The 24017-nt window shown below is 42.2% G+C and overlaps 2 protein-coding genes across 17 annotated transcripts in view; both read right to left on the minus strand.

Annotated features, from left to right (window-relative positions):
* The window catches only part of KIF1B (kinesin family member 1B), an 82874-nt gene extending 70602 nt beyond the window's left edge, over positions 1-12272 (minus strand). For 3 of the 13 annotated variants that reach the window (XM_090123280.1, XM_090123282.1, XM_090123279.1), the window contains exons 1-2: positions 11942-12271; positions 5432-5616 (exon numbers count right to left, since the gene is read on the minus strand). In XM_090123280.1, coding sequence (XP_089979406.1) covers positions 5432-5537 — 106 coding nt within the window. In that variant the 5' untranslated portion in view covers positions 5538-5616; positions 11942-12271. Of the gene's footprint in view, positions 1-5431; positions 5617-11941 lie in introns of all 13 variants that reach the window. The other 10 variants (XM_090123286.1, XM_090123287.1, XM_090123285.1 and 7 more) reach the window with 5 other exon arrangements.
* Positions 12273-12566: 294 nt separating this feature from the next.
* UBE4B (ubiquitination factor E4B) overlaps positions 12567-24017 on the minus strand; it is a 36393-nt gene continuing 24942 nt past the window's right edge. For 2 of the 4 annotated variants that reach the window (XM_031613336.2, XM_090123289.1), the window contains exons 19-29: positions 23177-23276; positions 22623-22750; positions 22122-22220; positions 21020-21255; positions 20222-20348; positions 19793-19937; positions 18565-18699; positions 17993-18184; positions 16011-16185; positions 15391-15537; positions 12567-14978 (exon numbers count right to left, since the gene is read on the minus strand). In XM_031613336.2, coding sequence (XP_031469196.1) covers positions 14917-14978; positions 15391-15537; positions 16011-16185; positions 17993-18184; positions 18565-18699; positions 19793-19937; positions 20222-20348; positions 21020-21255; positions 22122-22220; positions 22623-22750; positions 23177-23276 — 1546 coding nt within the window. In that variant the 3' untranslated portion in view covers positions 12567-14916. The remainder of the gene's footprint in view (positions 14979-15390; positions 15538-16010; positions 16186-17992; positions 18185-18564; positions 18700-19792; positions 19938-20221; positions 20349-21019; positions 21256-22121; positions 22221-22622; positions 22751-23176; positions 23277-24017) is intronic. The other 2 variants (XM_090123290.1, XM_031613334.2) reach the window with 2 other exon arrangements.

Raw genomic sequence — 24017 nt, forward strand, 5'->3', positions numbered from 1 at the left:
TTGACCTTCAGACACATTGCCAGCACTGCATTAAAAGAAACCTGGGGAGGCTGCTCCACCAGCCTCAGTAGTTTAAAAGATTCGTGTAGTGAAGATGTTGGATTCTTAAAAGTAGTTTTCATTGCAAACAGAAATAACAAAGAAAATTGCCTCCATCTTCTCCTTGAGCCAAGCCTGCATTCAGGCCTTCCCTTGCCTGCTGTGGGACTTGGAACAAAGGAGTAACTGACAACAGGGGAGACGTTCAAAGAACTTCAGTAACTCCACTTCTTTCACTTATCTTTCCAATCAGTTCCCAATTCAACCTCCCCTGCAAGGCATCTTCCCCAGGACTCATAGAACTGCCTGTGTTGATAGTGCCTGTGCTTGTGTGGCATTAACACACTGAACAAGCACTCATTCATGGACAACTCACTGTAACCACAGTTATGAGCACTTACAGACCAGGAAAACCTGGGTGAGGTTTAAGTGACTTTACTCCAGAAAGTTTATCTTCCCAACACAATCTCAAGGGCCAAACACACAGGAACAGAAGCAAGCTGTATGCAGAAAACAAACTAAACAAGATGAGCTGTTAGAACTCGTGCCTGCTCCTCAGCAGGCACAAAGCATATCAGAAACAGGCTCATTTTTGCTGATACCTACAATCATTCACTTGAAGAAAATAGATTGAGAATCAAAACTGAACTCTCCCCCCTCCGATGTCTCATTTGTGGTTTTGAAGTGGAGGAAAAAAGTATTTAGGTAGGACAACTCCTACAAAGTCCCTCACTTGCCTTTCCTACCTGGGTAGCAGTCACTACACAAATTCCCATACTTTACTACCCATGTCCTCAGTGCCAGCCTAAATAACAGCCAGTTTCTCATTAAGGACTTTTCCCATCAGGGATTTAAACCAAAGGTTATTTCCATGATACAAACTCCTTAATGAAACTATCCAAACCACACTAATGGAACACTACTTCAAAAGAAAACCAACTTGCTGTTATTACACAATAGCATTTCTTTTCCATTCAGTGTGCCTTTTCATTCAGAAAAGACTCAAAAGTTAAATGAGAAAGCAAAAGATCAGCAAATTCTAGTTTTGTTGGTTTTTTGTTTTGTTTTGTTTTTGTTTTTTTACCTTTTAGAATAAGCTTCTTTGAATGTGGTTGATAGATTTTAGAGACACATAATGAAAACAGATCATTAGAAATAAAAAAAAAAAGTTGTATTTTTCCCCTCAACCTCTATAAATTAAACTCAGAATGCCTTACAAAGCTTCTCTGCCACCAAGGATGCCTGCTTGAGAACCCAAGTTGCCATCTGCCTACAGCAGCAGCTGTGACTATTGTTCCTGGCAGATGGGGCTGCTCCACTGTCCCTACTTTCATTAAGTACAAAATACCTTAAGCAGTCCACAAAAAAAAAAAAACTTTTGAACATCACAGAGCTACAGAGAGCTGAGTTAAAAGCCCCAAACAGACCATCATCAGTGCTGGCCTGAGGGGCTGGCTGCACTCCCACCTTCAGATACACCCAGGCTGTGCAGGTGCACTTGGCACACACACTGCTTGCACTGGCACCCGCAGGTTGCAGTGCACACAGAACACCAAAACCTGTTCTAATTCATCACAACCAGTCACAGAGAACATACGAGTAGAATAATTCCTCATTTCCTCCTTCATTATGCTTTGCTATATGCTTGTTCAGCTTTTTAAAAGACCAGGCCATTAAGACTCAGCTACCTGAGCAGTCCTGCACCTGCCAACTCTGCTTCACTTTAACTTTTATTTATGTGTTGCTCTTTTGAATGGACACAGGCTTATCAAAATCAAAACCAAAGCACCACAGGAGCACCACAGCACTGGGATGCTCTCTGAACAAAGAACAGTTCATCCTGACTCTGGGATTCAATCACCCAAGGCAGCAGCTGCCCATGTTGTTCACATTTTATCTATTCGTTTTTGAAATCTAAGAACTGCTGATAGAAAATACTTTCAGACCTATAGCTCTCCTCTCACCCCATCCATTTTGCAGCAGGATGGTTTTCCCACTCATAAAAACAGTAATTTAGGGAATGGACTGACTCTGCTGAGCACACTGCAGCTAAGATGCATTGATGTGCACCATCCTGAAGGAAAAATTAAAGAGAGAAAGATAAAACATCCAAACAAGATACGCTGACATCCAGAGGCTCAAGATCTGTTATTGAAGTCTAATTTCCAAAAGCTGCTGGCGAGTTTAACCTCGAGCACATTAAGCCATCTATCCAGTACATTAAAGAAATACAAAAGCAGATAATCTTCCAAATTTAAAGACTGCCAAAATGAAAAGGAATTGTCTCAAAGATAAACTGCATTAGGGTTACTGCAGAAGCTCCAGTCTGCTTCAGTACAGTGTGGGATTTTAATCAACGAAACACCATCACAAAAGCAACCTGAAAGTCTGATATTAAGTTTCATATGAAAATTTTCTATCTGCAATAGCAGCATAAGGAAGGCACAACGTATTACACAGTGTAAGGACTGCCAGCAGAGAGATCACCCCGGGGAGTTAATTATCAATATAAAATTCTTCAGAGCCCATTAACTTTTCCCTCCAGGCACACGTATCCCTCACCAGGACGCCCAGCTCTGCTGACTGACCCAAGGGCAGTGCTACAAACACAGCTACACTGTGCCCCAACCCAGTGCATGGGCTTCTGGGCACAGGCTTGTACTGCCGGCAGCCTCTGTGCAAGGGGCAATACAGATGTGCCCTTCAGAACTGAAATCCAAATGAAAACAAAGCATTTAGGTCACCTGAATCTGTGTGCACAGCAAATGCTTTTAAAAACGTCTTATTTTTTTTCCCTAAGGTCCCAGAAGTTACAACAAAAAACAAGGATGGTCTTTCTTAAAATCGTTCCTCTCAGTAAATGTTTCATCTTTCGTTTGCTTTGGTTTTTATCTAATAATTTGATGGTAACACTATGTTGTCTTTGAAAAATCATTTCACATTCACTGATTAAGTGCTTCAGTAGTAGGATTTTGCTGTTCTTAAACTCCCGTGTTTAGGAATCCCACTATTGTCTTCCACTCTACCCTCAGTTCTCCCATTTCCACTGCAGAACTTCTGACAGCATGATTCAAACGGATACCATCTGCAATCAGATATGATCTGAGCAGCACAGGCTTTCTGCCAAAATACCAGCCCCTTAATGCAGTCAGCACATGTGACTTCAGCTGGACTGCAGAATCTCATTCCTGCAATGTATATTTCAAAAACAGAAAGAGACAGTAATGCTCTCTGACAATTCTTTAAGTGCAAGATGCTGCAGATCGCCGCTTTCCGCAACTATAAAAAACAACAAAGAAGTCAGAAAAATCAGCAGAACAAACAAGCAGGGTGTGCCAAGCACTGCTTTCAAAGTTTCCATACACCGCCTTCTTCAGAGGGAAAAGCAGAAGCCCTGATTACTCAGGGCAAAAGCACTTCTTGCAGGAGCACTACTGCATTCATTATGTTCAGCTTTAGATACTTCTGCATATTTCATTAGTTCAGTTATTGAGCCACAGCCCACACATTCCTGTACGTTTCTACCAGTGCACAAAGCTACTTAACTAAAGTTTAAACTATGGATAAGTTGAAACAGAAATGCTTAGTTATTAAGAGTATATAATAGCATCTAATGTAATTCATTGAAGAAAATTACTGTCTACAGCTGCTTGCTGTATTTCTCCTCAAAGAAGAGAATGTGGGGAAGAACAGCAGACTGACAGAATGTATGACTGCTGAAACTGATGGTTCCTTTCCCACAGCCTGTAATAGCCCTGATGACTTCAACCTGACCATCTGTCCTACCACCCATCTTGTATCACAGCCACAGGAATCGAATAAAAGGCCGCTGATCAAACATTTCCAGAACACAAAATATAGCAAAAGCCATACAGAAGTTTCCAACTACATAAATCATGAAGTATTTTCCTCCTTTTGAAAGCTGATGCAGTTTCTTGGGCATTCAAGAGACTCTGCAGTGCAGTTCCAGCACTGAGAAACAGAACTGGTGTTTTTGCCCTACCAGTTGACAGATGGACAGAGATTCAGTGGTCACCCCTGTCATTGTACCACAAATAGTTTCCACAGGCCCCTGGAGTTCAACAATCCTAAGCTTGTAAAATGACTGCTGTCACATCATGACAGCAATACGAAAGCCTGTTGCAGAGGCACCCAGCAGTGCTGCTGTATTTCAGAGCTTGGTGGCATTTCCACAATGAATGCCATCTCATGGTATCCCCACTTCTTCCCCTCTGCACTGTTTTGGCCTAAAAGTTGGTGTGCAGTGTTTGGATGCAAGGATCTGTTTCTACAACAGATCACTGCTAAACTTTTTTTTTTCCCCACTCATTTTTAATGGAAACTTGAAAATTCAATAGAAATTGTTTTGTCAGACAAGATTCTACACGGGGTCTAAAGATGAGAGTTTATTGCACTGAAAAGCAAGCAGTCTCTTCTGCATGATGCCTCACTTTCAGTGAAAATAAAACACACTGTACATGATTTAAGTGACACCACAACCAGATGTCATTGCAGAAGCAGGCTGAAGTACAGCCTTAGATAAAGAAAAAAAAAAAGAAGTGAGAGGAAGCCTGAATGCAGCCTCCTTTTTATAAAAGGCATGAACAAATACTCAAGTAATCAAACAGAGGAGTAACTCAATACTCTTGGAATGCTAATTCCTCAGTTTACGGGCATGAAGAAATTACTTGATTACTTGACAGTAAAAAATACTGTAAGAAGAGTATGTGACACTGCAGAAAATGGTATCTAAACTGCCTTGACCTTCTGAAGCACAAAAAAAAAAAAATCAGTCAATGGTGTGTCCATGTTCAGTTACCCCAAGATGCGTCTTACGCTCCAAATTTGACCCAGGATAATGATTTAATAATCTTAATTTCTAACAAATTAGAAGTGTTAAGTCTTTTATTTTGCCATCTAGACTGGAAAGCTTAAAACTTAACAGGAATTTCTCCTCTGTTTTCTCACTCATATTCTGCTCCTTGACACCAGCACAGATTGCCAAATGTGCACACCAGGACGGAAAGCAGCAGAACCAGGCAGGAACCACACCACAAGAATTACAATACAGTGGCCTGTAGCATACTTCTACATCTGTCATTCCAATATAGACAAAACAAAGAGGTTTTCACTTGGGTATCCTAATCTTTCTGCAGAATTCACAACTCCTCACAAGCAAGCACCATGAACAACAGCACCAAACTTGTGATTTATGCTTTCTAGTTAGACTTTGAGGTAGTTACATTTGCAACAGTCTCAGAAGACATGAAGGTTCACTAAAGCAGAAACTAAAGATGCTGTAAAGTACACACTAAGGAGTTTAGTCTGATAAAAGAGGATTAATCAGCGAGTGAGAACAGGGAGAGACCTTTCTGTGCTTAAATCAACTTACTGGTAGAATTGCCTTGCATCTGGATGATACATTTGGATTCTTTGCTGGTTTCTCGAGAGTTGAAGGGCCGGACCCGAACAGCCACCTTCACAGAAGCCCCCGACATTCTGGCTGCTTGCTGTACAGTCGAGATATTATGTGAAAGAGGTCACAATCCTTCAAGTTTACCTTCTTGCTGGCGTTTTCTAAAAAGAAAAAAAGTAATTTGGTTATTTACAACTCCTGCATTCACTGTGCTGGTAAGAAAAAAAGGGTTGTACAAAATAGCTTGACTTTAAATCCTCCCTGCAAACACCCTTCCCGTGCAACAAGCTGCTACTTCAAAGCCATAAGTGGAAATACACTTAACAGCACCTGCATGCTGTCTCCCTATTCAAAAGTTTCTGTCATCCAAGGCAGCTCTTTTGAAGCATATAAGCAGATTTGTTTTCATTGCTTGGTTTTCTTCCCAGAAAGAAAGGGGCGCTAATACCAAATAGAAGATCTGGTTGCAACATGTGTTAGGCTTAACCTAACAAAGATAATTTTAGCAGTAAAGATACAGCTGCTTAGATTTCAGAATGAGCTAGCTGCCATCCACTACATAGCTACGTTCCCTAGCTGTCAACTCGTGCAGCCACAAAGCACAGCAATATGAGTAAAACTGACACAAGTGTGATGAGACGTCCCACACTGACTTCATACACCCCAATCCTGACAAAATGGTGCAGCCATCAGCCTTAAAGAACCCTCTGCAGTCCTGGGAATCTCCTTTTCCCAAAGGGGAAAAAAAAAAAAAAGGAACTCATTAACTACTTGTATATCTAGTGATTAAAGGGCTATTCCATAAGGATGAAGAGGAATCAAAAATTATTGCCTTCGGGTAAATATTACTATCTCTGTCTCCCACAAACGTTCACCATTGAGATCATCTTCATTTACTATCAAAGCACTTGTCCAAATGCTGCCTGCCACATCTCAGTGATGAAGCACTTCAGTAGGGAGCAAACCATTCATCACATCCACAACCCCAACCTCAAGGCACATCCATCTGATACAGTTCTGCAATGTAGAAATAATAATGCTTGGTTCAATTGCACTGCACCCAAACAACCCCTCCCATTAGAAGAAAGTTTTCCATGTGGTCTACCATTAAGAAATCTGACATAATGCCACATGATACTGTAAGTATTGAAGTTTAAGGCTCAAGAACCAATAAGATAGATTTCAAAAAGAAGCCATCAAGGTCTACTAAAAAACAAAGCCACCACTGTGGCTGGGAAAGTATCCATGCCACAGCCTGGAACCTGGAAGACTACACTGAGAAGGCATGATGATACAATTGGTTTACCCATATATACAAAGATCTGCCACTGCTGAAGAAAGGATTGAGGGATCAGGTGGATCTGGTCGTGCTCACAGAGCCATCTCTACCTCGAACCCCAGTGAACACAGACAGAACTCTACTCTGCACCAGTCAGCATTCAAGGCCTTGAAAACCTGAAGGCTTGCTTCATGGCTTGCTGTACTCCACACAAAGAAACATCCGTGCCATGGAATCACAGCGCTACAAGATCACAAAGCATACTGGCAGATCAAAAGCAGAAGCTTTTCAGCTCTGCAGTTCTCCAGCTGGTAGATAAACGCTCAATTCAAGCGATGACATCTTCACACAGGACAAGATTTTAGTAAAACTGCATTCCTTCATTAATGCCATCACATGGTGGAGATGGAAATTAAATTATTCCACCAACAGAAGCAGCAGAAGAAAGCATTCCTTATTCCCGCAGCTACCGGAGGTCTCTCAGCAGATTACATGGTTTGGAAAACCCACAGGAACAAACCAACAGTGTTTCAGTGATACTGCAGTGATACAGCAAAGTGGTACAACGAGTAGTTCCACGGCAGACAGTCAGTTATTACAGTTCTGCATTAGTAAGAGGCGAAGAAGTTGCACTACAAACTTAAACGCAGACTACAGCAAAGAGGTAATGGGAATGAATTGCACAATTTGCGAAGTTTAAAGGAGATTTTGTGGGTGTTTCACAGAGGTTAAGTACTACTAAGTGTGTGTGTGTGTCAAATTTACACCTTCATTATCACCTTCTGATTATCTCCCTAGTGGAAATGATGCTCTCCCTTCCTAATTCCATCCCATGTAAGTACCTGTGCCCTCAGGAGAGCTAAGCGACAGACTAATCTGGATACAGCCTGCTGGCATTACTCAGCTGACCCTGAGAATTGCTGCTAGAGAACAGGAGCATTGCCACACACGGCCAACTCAACCCTCTGCACCCAAAACCCAACTCAAGAATCCTATCAAATGCAGTCTCTGTTAACGCCAAGTTCACAGCGCTGAGACCAACTCCAAGCTCAGGGGTTTTCTTCACCAGGCTACAGAAATAAAAAGTGCCCATAGGGTGTGCTACAGCACGGGACAACAGAAAACTGGTGGCTGATTTCTCAGGGCTTAGATTATGGAAAGGCCACCCAACATGGCTGGGTGGGTGGTTCTCATCTTCCTTTCCTCCACCTACCAATATTAATATGAAACCCATGACAAGGACCAATAAACAGAAGGGCAATAATGAAGAGATGTGTAAACAACACAGTGTGCTCTTATAAGAGCAGTTTTGAAATTTAAGGGTTTTCCTTTCATACTGAAAAGTCCCACACCCGAAGTTGTTTATGTTACCCTTCCACAAAACCTCTTAAGGTCCTGCTTCTGTCTCTACAGATAACCAGCACACGCAGGAAGCTGGAAAACATGACAGAGTGGAAGAATCATCTGCTTTTCAAGAAGTTGCACCTCAGAACCACAGCTCAGATCTGCTGCACTAAGAGCTGCAAGCAGCTGCTTTTAAAAGAGAAATTTACAACAAACACAACAGAAAGTGCTCCTGATAAATGCCTGCTCTATGAGATACATTTGGCTAAAGCAGAAATGGGAAGTGGGGATTCAGAGGAGCTGTAACCATCAGAGACACCTTGGAGACACCATCGATTTAACAGCTCAGCAAAAGAAAGAACTAAGGTTGTAAATAAGATAGCCTATAAAATATCTTAGTGGAAGGCATAACTGTATCTGCTATTTAATTCTATCCCATAACCATCCTGCAGGGCACCATCCAGCTCTCACCCATAACAACCAGCCAAGGGAGCTGTGAGAGCAACACAGTGCCATGGGGGGCCCTGCAAAGAGACAAGGAGCGAGCAGAGCTCTCACCTCACACAAACTGCTATTTTCAAATAGCAATCAAGGGACAAGTAAAAAAAAAAAAAAATTATCTCTACTGTTGGAGTAAGCAAAAGTAAAAGATGCAGTCAGGCACTTTATTCTTACACACAGCAGAACATGTTATGGAAAACAAAGCTCCTGGCTCCTGGTAATACAAGGCCATGTAATGCTAGTTACCTCCAACAGCAATAACTGCCAGAACTGCTTTCCAAAGTGCCTGGCAGCAGAGGGAAACTGCAGCTCCAGGAACGCATCCTGCTGCATGATAAGCAGCTGACTGACCTGAGGTTTGCTGTGCAAATCCTTTGTCTTGCACAATAGCCATCTTGGATCTCTCCTCTTCTACCGAATCTTCAAAAATACCCAACAAACAACAGAAAAAAAGCTTAAAACATACATACATTAGGCTAGATCTGTACAATACCGAATCAAAAGCTTCTCCCTTCTACTGTTTTTTAACCCTTCAGACTACCAGAAGCAGTGACAGAACAGTCAGGGGTGGCATCAGAACAGGATTCTTTAGCACGGCAATGCAGTGCCAGAGCAGCACAGGTCACCAGCAGGAACAGCCTCACCACCAGCAGTGCTTTCCCCAAGTGCTCTCATCCCCACTCCTGTCAAACAGCAGCTGGAGAACAACACGCTGATTGTGGAAGCAAAACATCCTCTCAGAGCGCCTTAAGCAACCTGACTGTGGTGTCACTTCAACCCACAAAAATCAGAGCTCTCAACAAACCGCACACCGAAAATATGGGGAACTAATTCCATGAGTAAACACCACATTCACAACAAGAGAACATGAGAAGGACATCACCAGCGGCTGCACAGGCAGCAGCTAAATGACAGCCTTGTTCCTAAGAGCTGTAAAGAAGTGCAGAGCACAAAACCAAGGGCACTAAAACACCAAAACCAATGGTAGACTTCCAAAGGTACCAACCCTCTCTTTTATGCTCCTCTAAAATGACACCACATTCACTTCTGTCTCACTCACAGTTCTGCCCCTTCTCACAGCTGGAGTAAAATGCCTACCTGCAGATGCCCATGGATTTCTGATGCTCACAAGAACACCTCACTACACAAGGTTTAGTTTCAACTATAAGACAACGAGCCCCACCAGCACATATTTTTGCAGGCTTCCCATAAACCTATTTTTTTTTCTTTTTAAGTTTACTGACTGGTCATAACATTTTATAAAGGCCTTCACCACCCAGAATTACACAACAAGGCAAAACAAGACCACACTGTAAAGCATCATAGGAGCTAGAAATAAACTGCAACTGGTTTTTCAAGGTTCGTGTTTCCCAGAAGTACCACTGAGTACTACAGAACACTGCCTAGGAGCAGTAAGAGGAGACACAACTTCAGCAGTAAGTGAAGATGTGTAACACAGCCCGTGGGACAGATTTAGAAGAACAACCTTAAGAAAATGAAGCTATCTTGCATACGTTCCTTCCAGGCTTCTAAGGCTGCTGTTCGGGGCGGAATGAATCATTCTGCATCTTAAAAAGGATCTACCAGTTGTGTAGCTTTCAGTGTTTGCTCTGTCTGAATCCAACTGAGGATCGAGAAAGGAGCTGTATGAGTGCTTGATGCAATACCCCACTGGCAGTACCCACGCATTTGGTGAGCTCTGTCAGCACAAAAGCAAAGCCTGCATATTAATTTTACACCAGACTATTACTAAATGATATCCACCACCCACCAAATCCTACAAGTCACACGCCAAGGTTTTATTGTTAAAACGTATCATTAAACAAACCACCTGGATCCCTTGTCTGTTTTCTGCTATTCGCTCTGCCAAACACAACCACGTTGGTCAATCACCACTTATGATCTCAAAGCACCTGCAACTACACTCGGGCCTCCACCCAAATGCATAAATAAACATTGGAACCTCATTGGAACCTGGAGCCTTGGATGCTTTCTGAAGTTCTGAATCAATTCAGAATGTATCATTCTTTTCTGATACTGTTACAAGCAAAACAGGGGTTTAAAGGGTCAAAATTTTATTTACATCATCAAGTATGTTTGTAACCAATCCGAAGCTGTTATAAAAACAAGGCTCACACACATAAGTATTGCTTTTATTCAACAGTCAACCGCTGAGTCCTATCTGGGCAAGAAACAATACGAGATGCCAACCAGAGAATGTGCCAGCTTTCAAACAGAAAAATTGCTTCCTACGTGTGTAACTTAACCACACAGCAGCTCTAAAGAAAGGCAAGGAACAGGCCCAGAGATTAGCGTGTGGAAAGTGAGCAAAACAGCTGTTCAGAGCAGCAGGGGTTGCCAACAGGGGGGCGGCGGGGGATCCAAATTTAGGTCCCCCTCTGAGGATCGGGTAGTGCTGATGGTCTGACATGTCAGCTGAACTCACACACCACAAATCGCCGCCCTGGGACTTCGCTACAGAGCGGCAACGCCAGATAGAAGGGGTGCAGAGTCAGATGCTATAAACGTGCGGGGTATCCACCAGCACGCCAATATACTGGGCTGTACAATAACAAAAAGAAAAACAGTTGAGGAGGTGATGGAAATGAAGACAACGTTCTTTAAAAATAAATAAATAAACAAACAAACAGCACAGATTTCTTTCAACTCTTGACTTCACGATTCAGAGAGCGGACAGAAAGCCGCCATCAGCACGCACCAAACGTCCATCAGCACGCACCGAACGCCGCTCTCCGTTTCACCCCCCGGCTCTGCCCACGATGCCAGCCCGGCTCCCCGCCCGGGCTCTGAACGCCGGCAGCTCCCCAGCCCAACATGGCTGCCTCGAACCGCGCCGCGCTGCAGCCAGGAGCAGAGCCACTACCTGGCGCTGCTCAGACACAAGGCGGGCGCCCTGGAAGCGCATCCATCCATCCATCCATCCACCCATCCATCCCCCTCCCCCCCTCCGGCCCCGCACACCCGCAGCCGGCACGAGGGCCGCGCCCGCATCCCGCGTAGCGACGCTGAGCCCGAAGGACGGCGAACCTCGGCGACACCCGCGACGCCGGGCGTGGAAAAGGCCGCACCGCCGGGGACGGAAGCGTGGCCGGGACGGAACGCCCGCACAGACACAAGCGAGGCGGGGCCTCGCGGCGCTGCCCCGACACTCCGGGCCCCGCGCCCGCCCCGCTCCCCGAGCCGCAGCCCACCCGCGGCGGCCCCCGCTCCCCCCGCCGGGCAGCGCGTAAACAAGCGGCCTCCGCTCCGCATTACGGCTCCAGGCAGAGCCCTTCGCCCCCACCCCCCTTCGCCCCCCGCAGCCGTCGTGCCGCGCTCCCCCGGCGCCGAGCGCCCCTCACCTGGGGACGGCCGCCGCGGGGGTCCGAGGGCCGCGGGCGGTGCGGGGCCGCCGGCGCTGTCAGCGGCTGGGGTCGGAGAAGGAGCGCAGAGCGGGGCGGGGAAAAAGGAAGAAAGCGGCCTCCCCCATCACAATTCGTCGCCTCCGCCGAGAGGCCCGCCCGCCGCCGGGAGAGAGTGAGAAGACAGCGGGAAAGGAGAAGGGAGAGAGGGAGGGGACAGAGGGGAGGGAGGAGAGAAAGGCCGCGGCGGGGAGAAGCGGCACAGCGGTCCGCTCCTGACCGCGCCGCTCCCACACTGACAGAATCGCGGCTCTCTGCACGCGGCCCCGCCTCCGAGGGGGAGGGTGAAACGTCCTCGCAGCCAATAGCCGCTTTCCGCTTCCCCCGCTGCCCTGTTGTTGACCAATCGCCACGCGCAGGACAATCGTCTGCCCACCCCTCTAACTGCCAATCATCAGCCTGACACAGCCGCAAGCCAATCGCAGCTCAGGAATACCCGTCCTCAATGGAAGGCTCCGCCTCCCGAGTCAATCCCTCCGCGAACCTCGGAACGAACGGGATCGGCTCCTCCGCCGCAGCACCAATCACAGCTCGGGGCGGAATCCGCCTCCGCCCTCTTTTAATCCCTAAAGAGCGCCGTGAGGGCGCGTCCCCACCCCGCCCGCTGCGCGCGCCCCCGCCTCAGGGCAGCCCGCCAACACCGGGCGGGGTTTCCCCATTTCCACCATTATAACATTTTCTGAGATATTCAGCGCACATCACTCTTCTCTAACGCAAGCGGTTAAATTAAGTAATATTCTCACATCCTGCTATTGGGAGCCTCAGTCCGCCCTCGCTGCCAGAAGTGAACGGCTGACTCGGATGTAAATGCTGCCGTTTCCTCAGTGTAGATGGTGATGAAGAACCAATTGAGCTGCACTGAATCGCTGCCGGCACCAAACTCATCCCTCTCACCTCTGCCGTGTGCGAATGCTTCTATTTCTGCCTCTTGCAGAAGGTGAAGGGAAACATCCCGAATTTCTTCAAACAAGCCTTTTATCTGGAGCAATGGAATATTCGATACGCTGCACTTTAGCACACTAACAAGAACTTCACGTTTACACACAGAGCTAATCTCTAAGTGAACATCCGTGGGAGTTTTCGTGCAAAAAGAAAAATAAAATCATTACCACTTCGTTAAAAGAAAAAAAAAAGCCTAGTGGAAAGGTACAGCTTGCTACGTACCGTCCTGCCCCATCACAAACCCTGATGGGTTTGGGTGCTGAATAACAGCTGGAAAATGACAGCATAGCCAGCTTTGTGCTGTGACTTGAGGAGGAGAAGAGAAAGATGTGGATTTGTGGAAGGGAGGTGTATTAGGGAACTAGAATAAGCATGAATAGAATAAGCACGCAGCACATTTCTCTGCTCCAACAGGCCATGCAGATGGAAGCTCTGGAATGCTCCCCACATCCCTGGGGAAAAAAATCATAATAATTTAACTTAAAATTCTATACTCACAGCACGGGATATACACACCAAATCCATTAATTTGAAGTGCTGCTTACACCTGTGTTCATTTTTCCACACGGAGATGTTTGTTATCAGCAGGTCCTAACTCACAGTCAATAGGCATGAGTAAAGCCACCCAAACATCTGTACTTGTGCTGCTCTCACTGACTCGAAGGAATGATGGACAAAGGAAATGCTTTCTGCGAGTGTGTATCATCATTTATTGTAGTTCAAGAGTCAGGAACTGAACAGAGGACACAGCGAAAAACAAATAAAAGAAAAACAACCTTTTTTTTACAGACTTAATTTTAAAACACTGTGGTTTCAAATCCTTTTTAAAAAGGAAATTCAAGTATCAGAAGCAGGGGGCAGTAATACAAAAATGTTTGTGAATGTTTTTAATCTCTTTTCTTAAAAAAAAAAAAAAAAGAAAGAAAGAAAGAAAAAAAGAAAGAAAAGAAAAATGTAATTCTACATTTCCTGCACCCTTTTTGCTTTGGTAAGGCCAAGCCATGGATACAAACTGGTAAGCAACATAAAAAATGACCCCTGCCCCCAAAAACGCAGCCTCAGAATAAAAGGATCTGCTCTCTGCAGACAAGCTCTAACAGCTCAGAACTGTCACTTAGCATATATTATATCTGCAGCGATAAAAGAATGGATTTTCTTTCTTTAAAAGGTCACTGAAATCCTCGTATTCTCAAGCATCTAATTCTTGGCAGCTGTTGTAATGTATCTCAGTATCAAGGCCTTTCAAAAATACCAGAGCATCTTGATCAGCATAGCGGGACATCTCAGATAACAGAACTTAAAATTCACATGATAATTTGCAAAAGGCAAAGATTTGACCTCATGTCTTCTAACACCAATTAAAAAAACAAATATGTGAATATGCATAATATAAAAATACGATCCCAAGATTAACACTTTGTTGCAGGCACAGTTATCGCACAGAGTATATTCTTTTGAGGGCAGGGGAATGATTTTGTTTCTTCACAGGGATTTTTTTTTCTGCATTAAAAAAAAAAAAAGACAGCAGTGCAGGTCTGATGGTTGGAAGAAGGGAGGGAAAGAGGAAAAAGTTATTTTAGCAGCAAAATGTCCAAGGTTCTAACCACAATCAAATTAACGGATATCCGGCTGTAAAAAATAAGGTTGAAGGGATGCTGCCCTGATCCATTCATCATTGCTAAAATAATTCAGCTGTAAAAACTCCAAAACGTGACATACTGAAGGACAGTTTTGTAACATAAGCAACTTCCTAATTTGTCCTCCGTGTTATTGACCATCGTTATCACTTAAATATATGTACAAGATTTAAGCTGCTTTTCTTCTTGTCCACATGCTTCTGGTCGCTACAGCAAGTTATGCCAGTGGGCGTGCTAATCCCATCAGCAGCTTTCCAAGTGTAACTGCCCCAGTGTCAGCCAACAGCCCACGCCCTGCTCTTCCCACTGGTATTGGCGTGCACTGCAAAGGAACTCTTAATGGTCAGCGTTCTGCTTGTCTCTCATCCAGGCTTGGATTTGCTCTTTAAGTTCTGGCACTAGTAAGGTAAAGAAGAGGAAAAAAAATAATTAACTTGGTATTTCAATTACTTAGTAATGCTGTTTCTCATGACTAATAGCAAGTCATTTTCTAGAAACCCAATCAGGAATATCTACTACTATTTTCTTCTGTCAATGGATTTTCTGCACAGCTTTAAGGAAATGAATTACCCATTTATCTAACATAATGATATCCATTGGCCCAGTAGTTATGAACTCAAGGGAGGTTCAATTTTATTTTCAGAAAAAGGAGAAATAAGGAATTAAGTATTCCATGCAAGTTGAAATTCAAGAACTGTTAGTTCTACTGAGGCCTCGATGCTATCTTCTGAAATTATATGGAACAGAAAATGCACACACATTGCTTCCCCCACATCAACATATCCATCATTAATTTAGAAGCAAGGATACCTGGTTCCAGCATATTTTCTGTCAGTGTCTGACGATTGAAGGGATCAGTGGAAGAATTCAGCAGATGCCTCAGGATGATTGACCTGTCCATAATAGTTCCAGATGGCAACCTCACAGGATCAGTCATCAGAGTATCCATGAGTGGATCTGAGGACACAATCATCACATTGAAGACAACAGATGAAAGCTTCACATGAACAGAGACCTACTGCACAGAACTGATACTCAGTCTGCAATCAGCTATATTGCTGAAGTTACAGAAAACAGGTAAAAGCAGCAGCAAGTTAAAATGAGCAGTGGGTTTAGTCCCAGTACAGAAAGGGAAAAACAGTACAAAAGGTTAAACGTTAGCCATTTTCACCATATTTCAGATTGTCTTTTTCTTACTGTTTTAAATCATATGCAGTGAAGACAAGGCTTGGATTGGATAACGCAGTTCCAGGGGAAAAAAACAAAAAAACACCCTTTGTCTCTCTTAATTCGCTAATTTAATTGAAATGGAGAAGGATGTAATCCTCTATAAACACAGTCTCTACTAATACATAATCATACTTAGAAATAAAATAACAGAACAAATCTGTCTTGACCTCCCAGTTCAGTACTTAGAAAAATCAACTTGCCTCTGAATTCATCCGGAGCATCACTGTAATCAATTTCTGCACGGGCATTCTTGGCAACAATCTCTTCCACTTTCTCTGCCAGAAGTTTGAATTTTTCTATTGCTATGGTTGATTTGATTCCAGCCTTTCTCATCTTTGATATGACCTCCTCAAAGAGCTCTTTGCTGTAGGACCTCTACAAGCAAAGCACAAAACTTTGCTGAGCTGCAGTATCTTAATATGCCGCAGAAATTCCACAGACCTTTTAGTGCTTTTTAAAAACTTCAGAAAAAGGGATCAATAAAACCTCAAATTATGTGAGACAGAAAATCGTAATGTACAGAACACTTCATCTAGCACAAAAATATCAGCTTTGGGTTACACTTGTGCTTTTGTACTGGTCACTACTGTAGAACCGTTTGGTAGAAAAAAATACAGTAGAAGACAATACCAACTAATCAAAATGGTTCAGGCATTCAGAGAGGCTGACTATAATTATTAGCACTGTTCCTTAGATTAAATATTTGTCTTGTAACATCTGTACATATTCTTGACCTCACCAATTGGTCAAAAATATCACATAAAAGCTTTTTTAAATCCTAATTCTCCAACCACTGTACATGAAGGCAGCAAAAGAACTGCTCTTTACAGCAGCAAAAATACCCTCTCAGCACCTCTTGGGGATCTCCAGGATCATTAACATCCCTCTTCATCCTGGCTGTTAAGAGAATACCGTAGTAAAAAAGAAGACTGATGCAACAGCTTTCAGGGTTTAACATTCAAGGAGTAGAGGTTACATATTTCACATGCATCTTTCCCCTGAAAGCTGCAGTGTTTATTATTCTCAAAACCAAACAAATTCAGACCCTGGAGTTGTCTGCCACACAGAGCAGAAGGAGTGCATTTAAGTCTTTTGTTGTGGTTGGTGTTCTCTCCCACATGGTGGGAAACAACTCAACTGACACATACTGGTAAAGGCATGGCTCTGTATCCCTTGATCTACATTCACACACTTGGAAAAAAAAAAAAAAAAATGAAGCCTCAACTTAAAACAGCTTGAAAACAACAACTAAAAATGTGATTATACAGCCTATCCATGGTATAATTGAATAGTGAAGTACATCTTACAACAAATATGCTGATACCATGCAGTTTGTTAGATACTGATGATCTCAAGTTCTCTGATAATGCACAATGCAATATTAAAAAAAAAAAAAAAAAAGCACCAGCTCCTCCTAACATGAAAAACAACCCTGTTGCCAAACTAGTAAGACGACTCTTTCAAGCACCAAACACTTGTTTTCCAACTGGTGCAGCATGCAGCACTCTGCAGGAACTGCCTGCTGCTCACAACTTCACAGCTACGTAGTACAAAATACAGAGAAACAACTGCACATCCTGTGGTTTCGGCTGAAACAAACATTGCTTTCATCTGACTAAATAACTAAAAAAATAAACTAGGCAAGGTCCTGAAAGCTGCTTATGTTCTACAGCGCCACTTGCTTTTAACTTCACAATGCCATGTTCTGATTGCCTTTTAATAGTCTAGACAATGTTCTTTTAATAAAAATTGTTATTCACATTGCAGCACAAGGCTGAGTTTGATGACAAAATGTAATGCACTGGAACTCACAGGTTTCTACTTTCTTTGGGAAAGGAGGCTATGCTACCTGACTCCAAAAAATACCATTCTCTCAAGGCTGGGTACTTCTGCTGTTTTACAATGGGGCTGCAGCTAATAAGAACTAATGCTCAGGAATTTTCCTGTGTGAAGCGCTATGGAGGTTTGTAGCTCTGTAACTTTTCAAACCCCTTGAAAATATACCAATCTATCAAGAGCACAGAGAATACAGAATGATTTGCAAAGAAAATAAATTGCCAACACATACAATGGAAACCGGGTGACAGCATGCAAGTAAAACGAAACTCTTCTAGAATATTCTGCAAAGCCCTGTTTGTGCACAATGATGTCACCCAAACCCCCTTATCTTTTTGGAGCTCACCTGATCATCAGCAATTGCTTTAGCAAAACGAGCACAATCTAGCTGTAGATAAATATCAGTCAGCTGGTCCAACAGCTTCTTTGGTTCAAACCCATATTTCTCAGGGTTTTCAACTTTTAGGTCACGGCACTTTGGGCCGCATAGTTGCTGCAAATTAAAGTTCAACATAGCAGCCAATCGTGGTCCAAGTTCCTACAAGAGCAAAGTAAAACACACCATAGCACAAAGGCAGTAATAACACAGATTATCATCAGATTTGCATACAGCCAGATCAGGAATTATTAACCAATATAATTATCATCTTGTAGGCTTGCACAAAGAGTCTTTTCTTTAGGCACACTCTCCATAAAAAAAATAGAAGTAATGCAAACAGCTCTTGTCTAGAAGGATCACACCACCTCAGTGATTCAAGTAATAACTAAGTAACTTCAAGAGCAAATAGATTTCAATAGAGTTGGAATTGGAGAAAGAAGAGAAGGGAGACAAAGGGCCACCAAACATTTCCAAAACATTACCCAAGAGAAGAGCCATTAGAGAAAGTAGGTACTAAGTTAAATCTGAGTAGGACTTACAGGTCTGAGAAAAGGCTTTTGAACCTGCTTGGTAAGGATATGGAACATATCAACAGTTTCTGTTGCCAGGGCAAGATATGAACGAGAGACACGCTCATCCTGAGCCAGCTGTGACTGCCGAGCCTGCTGCTGGTCCTAGAAAATAAATATTCAGTGGTTACAAGGTTAAGTTCATAGAATTTCCTTCCTCATCACCAATCAAGAATCAAAACCTTAATGGCCACATTGCTAACACGATCTATGCAGGCAGAAGTACACACTGCAATTCAAGTCAACGTGATACATTTTTTAACTTGAGACACAGCTTACTTTTTTTTACCTATTACTTGAGAAAAGGCTGAACTAACTCTTCAGAATTCTGCAACACTAAAGATGAGTATCAGTGGTATTACAGAAGTCCAAGTTTTGTAAGTCTGCTTACATCCCAGAACCACACCTCACAACTACAAAACCAGGTTACATTTCCCTTCCATCCAAATGCCAACACTTGAAGAGCAGCTTGAAATCTGAGCCAAGAAAGGTTCTTCCTAGTTTGTGTACCACTGTAAGTAAACACGTCACACTGGAACAATCTGTAGATTATGTACCAGCTCATTTTGTTACTGCAGTAATGGCTTTACCTCACTAAGCAGGCACCGACAGGAACAAAGGCTTCACAAGAACAAACCAGAATAAATTTAACAAACAAGATCTTTACATTTTCTTTTAAATCGATAACCTTAAAATAGAAATACCTGACATCAGTGAGTCAACACACACGATTATTGTTTAATCAGGCTAAAGTCTGAGCTGCAGTACTTCAATAGTCTGTGGCAAAGCTACACAGGATCAATGCATTAACAAAATAAAAGCATCATTTTCTTGTAGTCAATTCAACTTGCGAGCAACTTCCAAAAGCTCCTTCAAAAACATTTAAGTCCTAATTTCTCCATGTAGGTTTTTAAGTGCACATCAATTTAAAACTTTTTACTGTTTCCACTTCAAATAGTACTGTTTGCTAGCCACAATATAACTATGCAGAAGGATGGGGTGTTTTTTTTTTTGCAGAATGTCATCCAGAGTAACCACAGCCATACTGGCAGCAAGAAAAAGCATTCTGAACTGCTTCTCATGAGCAGCTCTTTGATGCTGCCTCTTACTTATAAAAAACAAAAAACAAAAAACCAATGGTCTTGTATTAAAAAATTAAAAAGAAGTAAAGGGCACTTTGAAAAACAGCTCTGTTCACCCTGGGCAGCAGGTCCCATTGTTCTTTATTCTTCATCTCCTCTTGCACTTCATGGATACGTTTTAGGGATTCCAGACTCTCATCCAGCAAGAAAGTTGTGTCATTTATCAGCATGTTGATGTAGCGAACAAACTGCTTCCCAGAGCTGAAAACATTGAAACACAGTTATCACTGCAGAGTAGATGGGTGTGCAGAGCAGACTGCAACCCCAGCAACACACCTGCTGTACTGTATATTCTGAACAATGACCCCATTCCCCAAGCCAAGTTGATCGTGGTGTCCAGAGCTCAGCGTTTAGAAACACCAGTTCTAGTGGAAGCGCTGTCATTTAAAACACAATGGCAAGTGGCATCACCCATTCCCAATGGCAATGGCCTCCTCAGCAGTTCGCATGACAGTAAGCAGCACCATATACAATTTCTTACTCACTTGAACTCTTCCATAAATGTACCATGGTGAGCTATATTCTGCCAAAGGCTTTTGAAAATGGTGCTGATGTGGTAGCGGATCGTAAACTTGTCATAGAATTCACTAGTTGCTCCAGTATGCTCAACATCTGAAAAAGAAAACTGGATCTAGAACAGAAGATCCTAGAACTGAAAATAAGCCTTCCACAGTGACTATTGTGCAACACACTACATCTCTCTCCTATTGTTTCCAATGTGATGACCTTCAAACACCAAGCTTTAAGAGAGAAATTTTAATTCCTGCTCAGACACTTCCACCTTAACATCTACTTACAGGATCACTGTCCACTTCCCATTTAAAAACCAAACTGAATTCTGAAGAAAAGCATCAGGAAACACACCTTCTATTATATTCAACTCCATTCTATTCCATACTCCAAAATTTAAGTAATAACAAACTCTGGAAATGTTGCAGCAAAAGCAGTTCTTTCTAGTAATGCAAAGCCATTTAGAAGTTGCAGTATTTGCAAAATCAGTTATAAATCCCAATATTCCCTTAGAAAACAAAGCACCTTTCCAGTTTGGAATCTAAATACCACACAAACAGTAACCACATCAAGATGACAGTGCTAAAGTTGTCAATGCACAGCAGCCTGTGGAAGGACTCCTGACTGCTGAGCAACAAAACTATGTCTATCCAAGATCCAAGAGCTATCTTGACTTTGATTTTTTGTTTGCTTAAAAGGTCTCAACACCTAACACTGCTTTTTGCCTTATAATACTTACTACTTACTGTACATTACATCAGTGAATTGCTTACCTGTGTAAAATTTCATTAAGGAGGGAACTAACAATTTAGTGGAGAGAGGATGATTCTCAATCATTTCAAAGAACTTCTGTGTTCGGGGCTGAACAGCTGGATTGGTCATGAACATCACCTCCACCAGCTTGGCTACTAAATAAGGATTTCGGATGTAGTTCTGGTTGCACAGCATCACAACAAGGAACATCACTATGTCCTGAGTACAGGGCTCATAAAGCACCTGAGGAGCATATCTGAAAAAGTAGACATAAGGAAAACAAAATGAAAAAACCCAGCCCTATATACCAAACAGAATGTTTGCTGTACACGTTCAGTTATCTCATTAACAACAGGAAAAGCTTAAGCCATTTTTATCATATTTTCCTGCCTTTCTCTATAGACACGACATTATTATTCTTCCAAGAAGTCTTGCCAGCTGTCCACTAGCAGCTGGATTTTAGCCCCAGTTCCAAACATTCTCTTCTGAAACGCGACCAAATTCTCTGCTGCACATAATAGCAAATTTGCTATGGAGTACTGTTACAACAGCACCTCAGAAAAGCAAAAGCAACCACTCATCTCCTCCTCACGCACCACAGTACAGTCTGAATTTTAAGGCACGTTATCAGGAAGAAAGTAATCAGCTTCAGAACTCCAGGATTACATCCAAATAGTATCCATGCCTGTCTGAACAGCTAAAATTAAACAAACGCATCTAATCCCTGTAGATTTGTAATAGAGGCAATTCTGGACTACTTAAGCCTTTTTTTTTTTTTTTTTTTATATTCTAGTGATAATAACCCTATCATAAAATTAAATGGTCTTAAGATCCAAATCATTAAGAAAGTTCTTCAGGGCAAAACCGAAAGAGAAAACTTCTAAGCTTGCTTACCTGAGAAGGCAGATCAATATCATGGAATAATTTAGGTTAAAAGGAGGTCAGCTAGGCATTATATCTGCAATAATTCCTGCCAACACCATTATCTTAGAAGTTATTAAACAGCATGACAACTACAAAATAGCTAGCAAACTACATTCACACCCTAACTTATTCATGTGGACACTCCCTGCCACAGGTAAAGGGTAGAACAGACTTTCTTTAGAAATAACTTTTACTCACTGTACAATAAAAAATAAAAATTCAGCAACATCTTCCACGTAAAACTCTGGCAATGCTGCAAATACCTTCGGAACTTCAAGCGTTAAAGGCAGTTTTATGCTGCAGAATAAAAAATACAACAGAAAGGATAGTGAAACTCCAGGGCTAAGTACAAAGCAATATGAGCTCTCTTATGGAGTTCAAATATAAAAAAACATTATAAAAGATGTGACAGATTTTTTAGAAGATCAATGCCAATGCTTCAGATCTACTAAACACATCTGTGGGTTGCTTCCCCAACACCCCACATCCCCCAGTTGAACCTTAAACTACAAATAAAACATATTCTATGCAGAAGTGTATATATTTTGTCACTGACAAAAACAATCAAAGGAACATTTACATAAGAACATAAAAGCTAAAAAAGAATAAAACAGAACTGCTGAACTAAAGTAGGTAATTCAGTAAATAATTTACCATATTATCTTTGATAAAATTTACACAGATAACCCCAATGCTCACTTGGGATAGGCGGGGTCGAGGATGCGAAGCATCAGTTGGATCACCATGCCATAGAAATTCAGACATCTCCTGAGAAAGTTCTCATCCAGCAAACCAGCATCTGCACAAGCCTTGCACCTCACCAGTTTCTGCAGAAGACACAAACAAAAATTAACCCAGGGCAGGACAACATAATAAGATGGCCAATCTTATCCTAACTAACCAAAGTATTTGTGCATTATGGCAAGTGTACAAAGGCCTGGAGTTCTATCACTGCATGGATTGTGCACACAGCTACCCCTAAACAAATCACAATATTATGCTATTTCTCAGGAATAAGGGCTGAGTTAATCTTGGCATTATTTGGAGTTTTTAAGTCACAGTTAATGTTATGTAGTATCACACACTACATGAATGTAGTCAGAACACATTTTAACAAGCTCACTTGATGTACAGATTCAAAAGTATCCATTTCAAGAAACGTCAATAGAAAGCTGCACCCAAACATTCCAAAAAAATAAACACACAAACAGCTTAACAAAGATATTTAGTTTCAATTCAAACCACTCACAAACCTTAAGCTGCGTCTTGCAACGTTTTAGCATCTCTCTGTGTCTGGTAGCCAGAGGAGAATCCTTCCATTGACTTTCATTGTTTTTCAGATCTTCAACAGTCCTGAAAACCATATGCAATGTTTGGTTACCATGACAGAGGGGCTACCTATTGCCATCTGCAAGGCATTAATCTACTTATCTGCTAAAGAGAGAGGAAAGATTGAGAAAAGTGGGGGAGACAGCTAATTATCTTTATAGAAGTTACTCATCATCACAAGACAAATAAATTTCTTTTGCAAATGCAGATAGAACATCTGCAGTGTGCATTCAAATATCCCATACAAACTAGCTCCAACATACATGCCTTCAAGAGCTCTTCAACACTGCAGCACTACATGGAGACTGCTGCATAGGCAGCATTCTCAACAATTCTAAATAAGGAAAAGAAGTAATTTCTTTTTCAAGCCAAACGTGTAGCTTATTTACAACTAATTCAGCCTGTTTATTTGAAAATATTTTTTTCTTTAAAGTACACTGACTCTTCTTGCCCTGCTTTCTGCAGCTTCTCAGTGTCTTGGCCTGAGTGTGCTTTTAAAACAAAAAATGAAATCACTATGAATGCAGTCCAAAAATCCTGTGATGAACACATGGTATTATTGCCAAGGAACATTTACCAAAATGCAGTGAGTGCAATTATAAACAATGGAAAATACTGATGATCCAAAAATCTGTTCTAATTTTATCAGAGTATTCTTCGAGGTTGAGCAAATATAAAAGTCTGCTTGGCTTTACCCCAGGAGAAATGGAAAACAGCAGTATCTTCCTGTCAACATCTTAACTTTAACTATTTATAATTTGTAAA

This window comes from Phasianus colchicus, chromosome 22 (assembly GCF_987193195.1).
Source record: "Phasianus colchicus chromosome 22, bPhaCol1.hap1.1, whole genome shotgun sequence".
NCBI classification, from domain to species: domain Eukaryota; kingdom Metazoa; phylum Chordata; class Aves; order Galliformes; family Phasianidae; genus Phasianus; species Phasianus colchicus.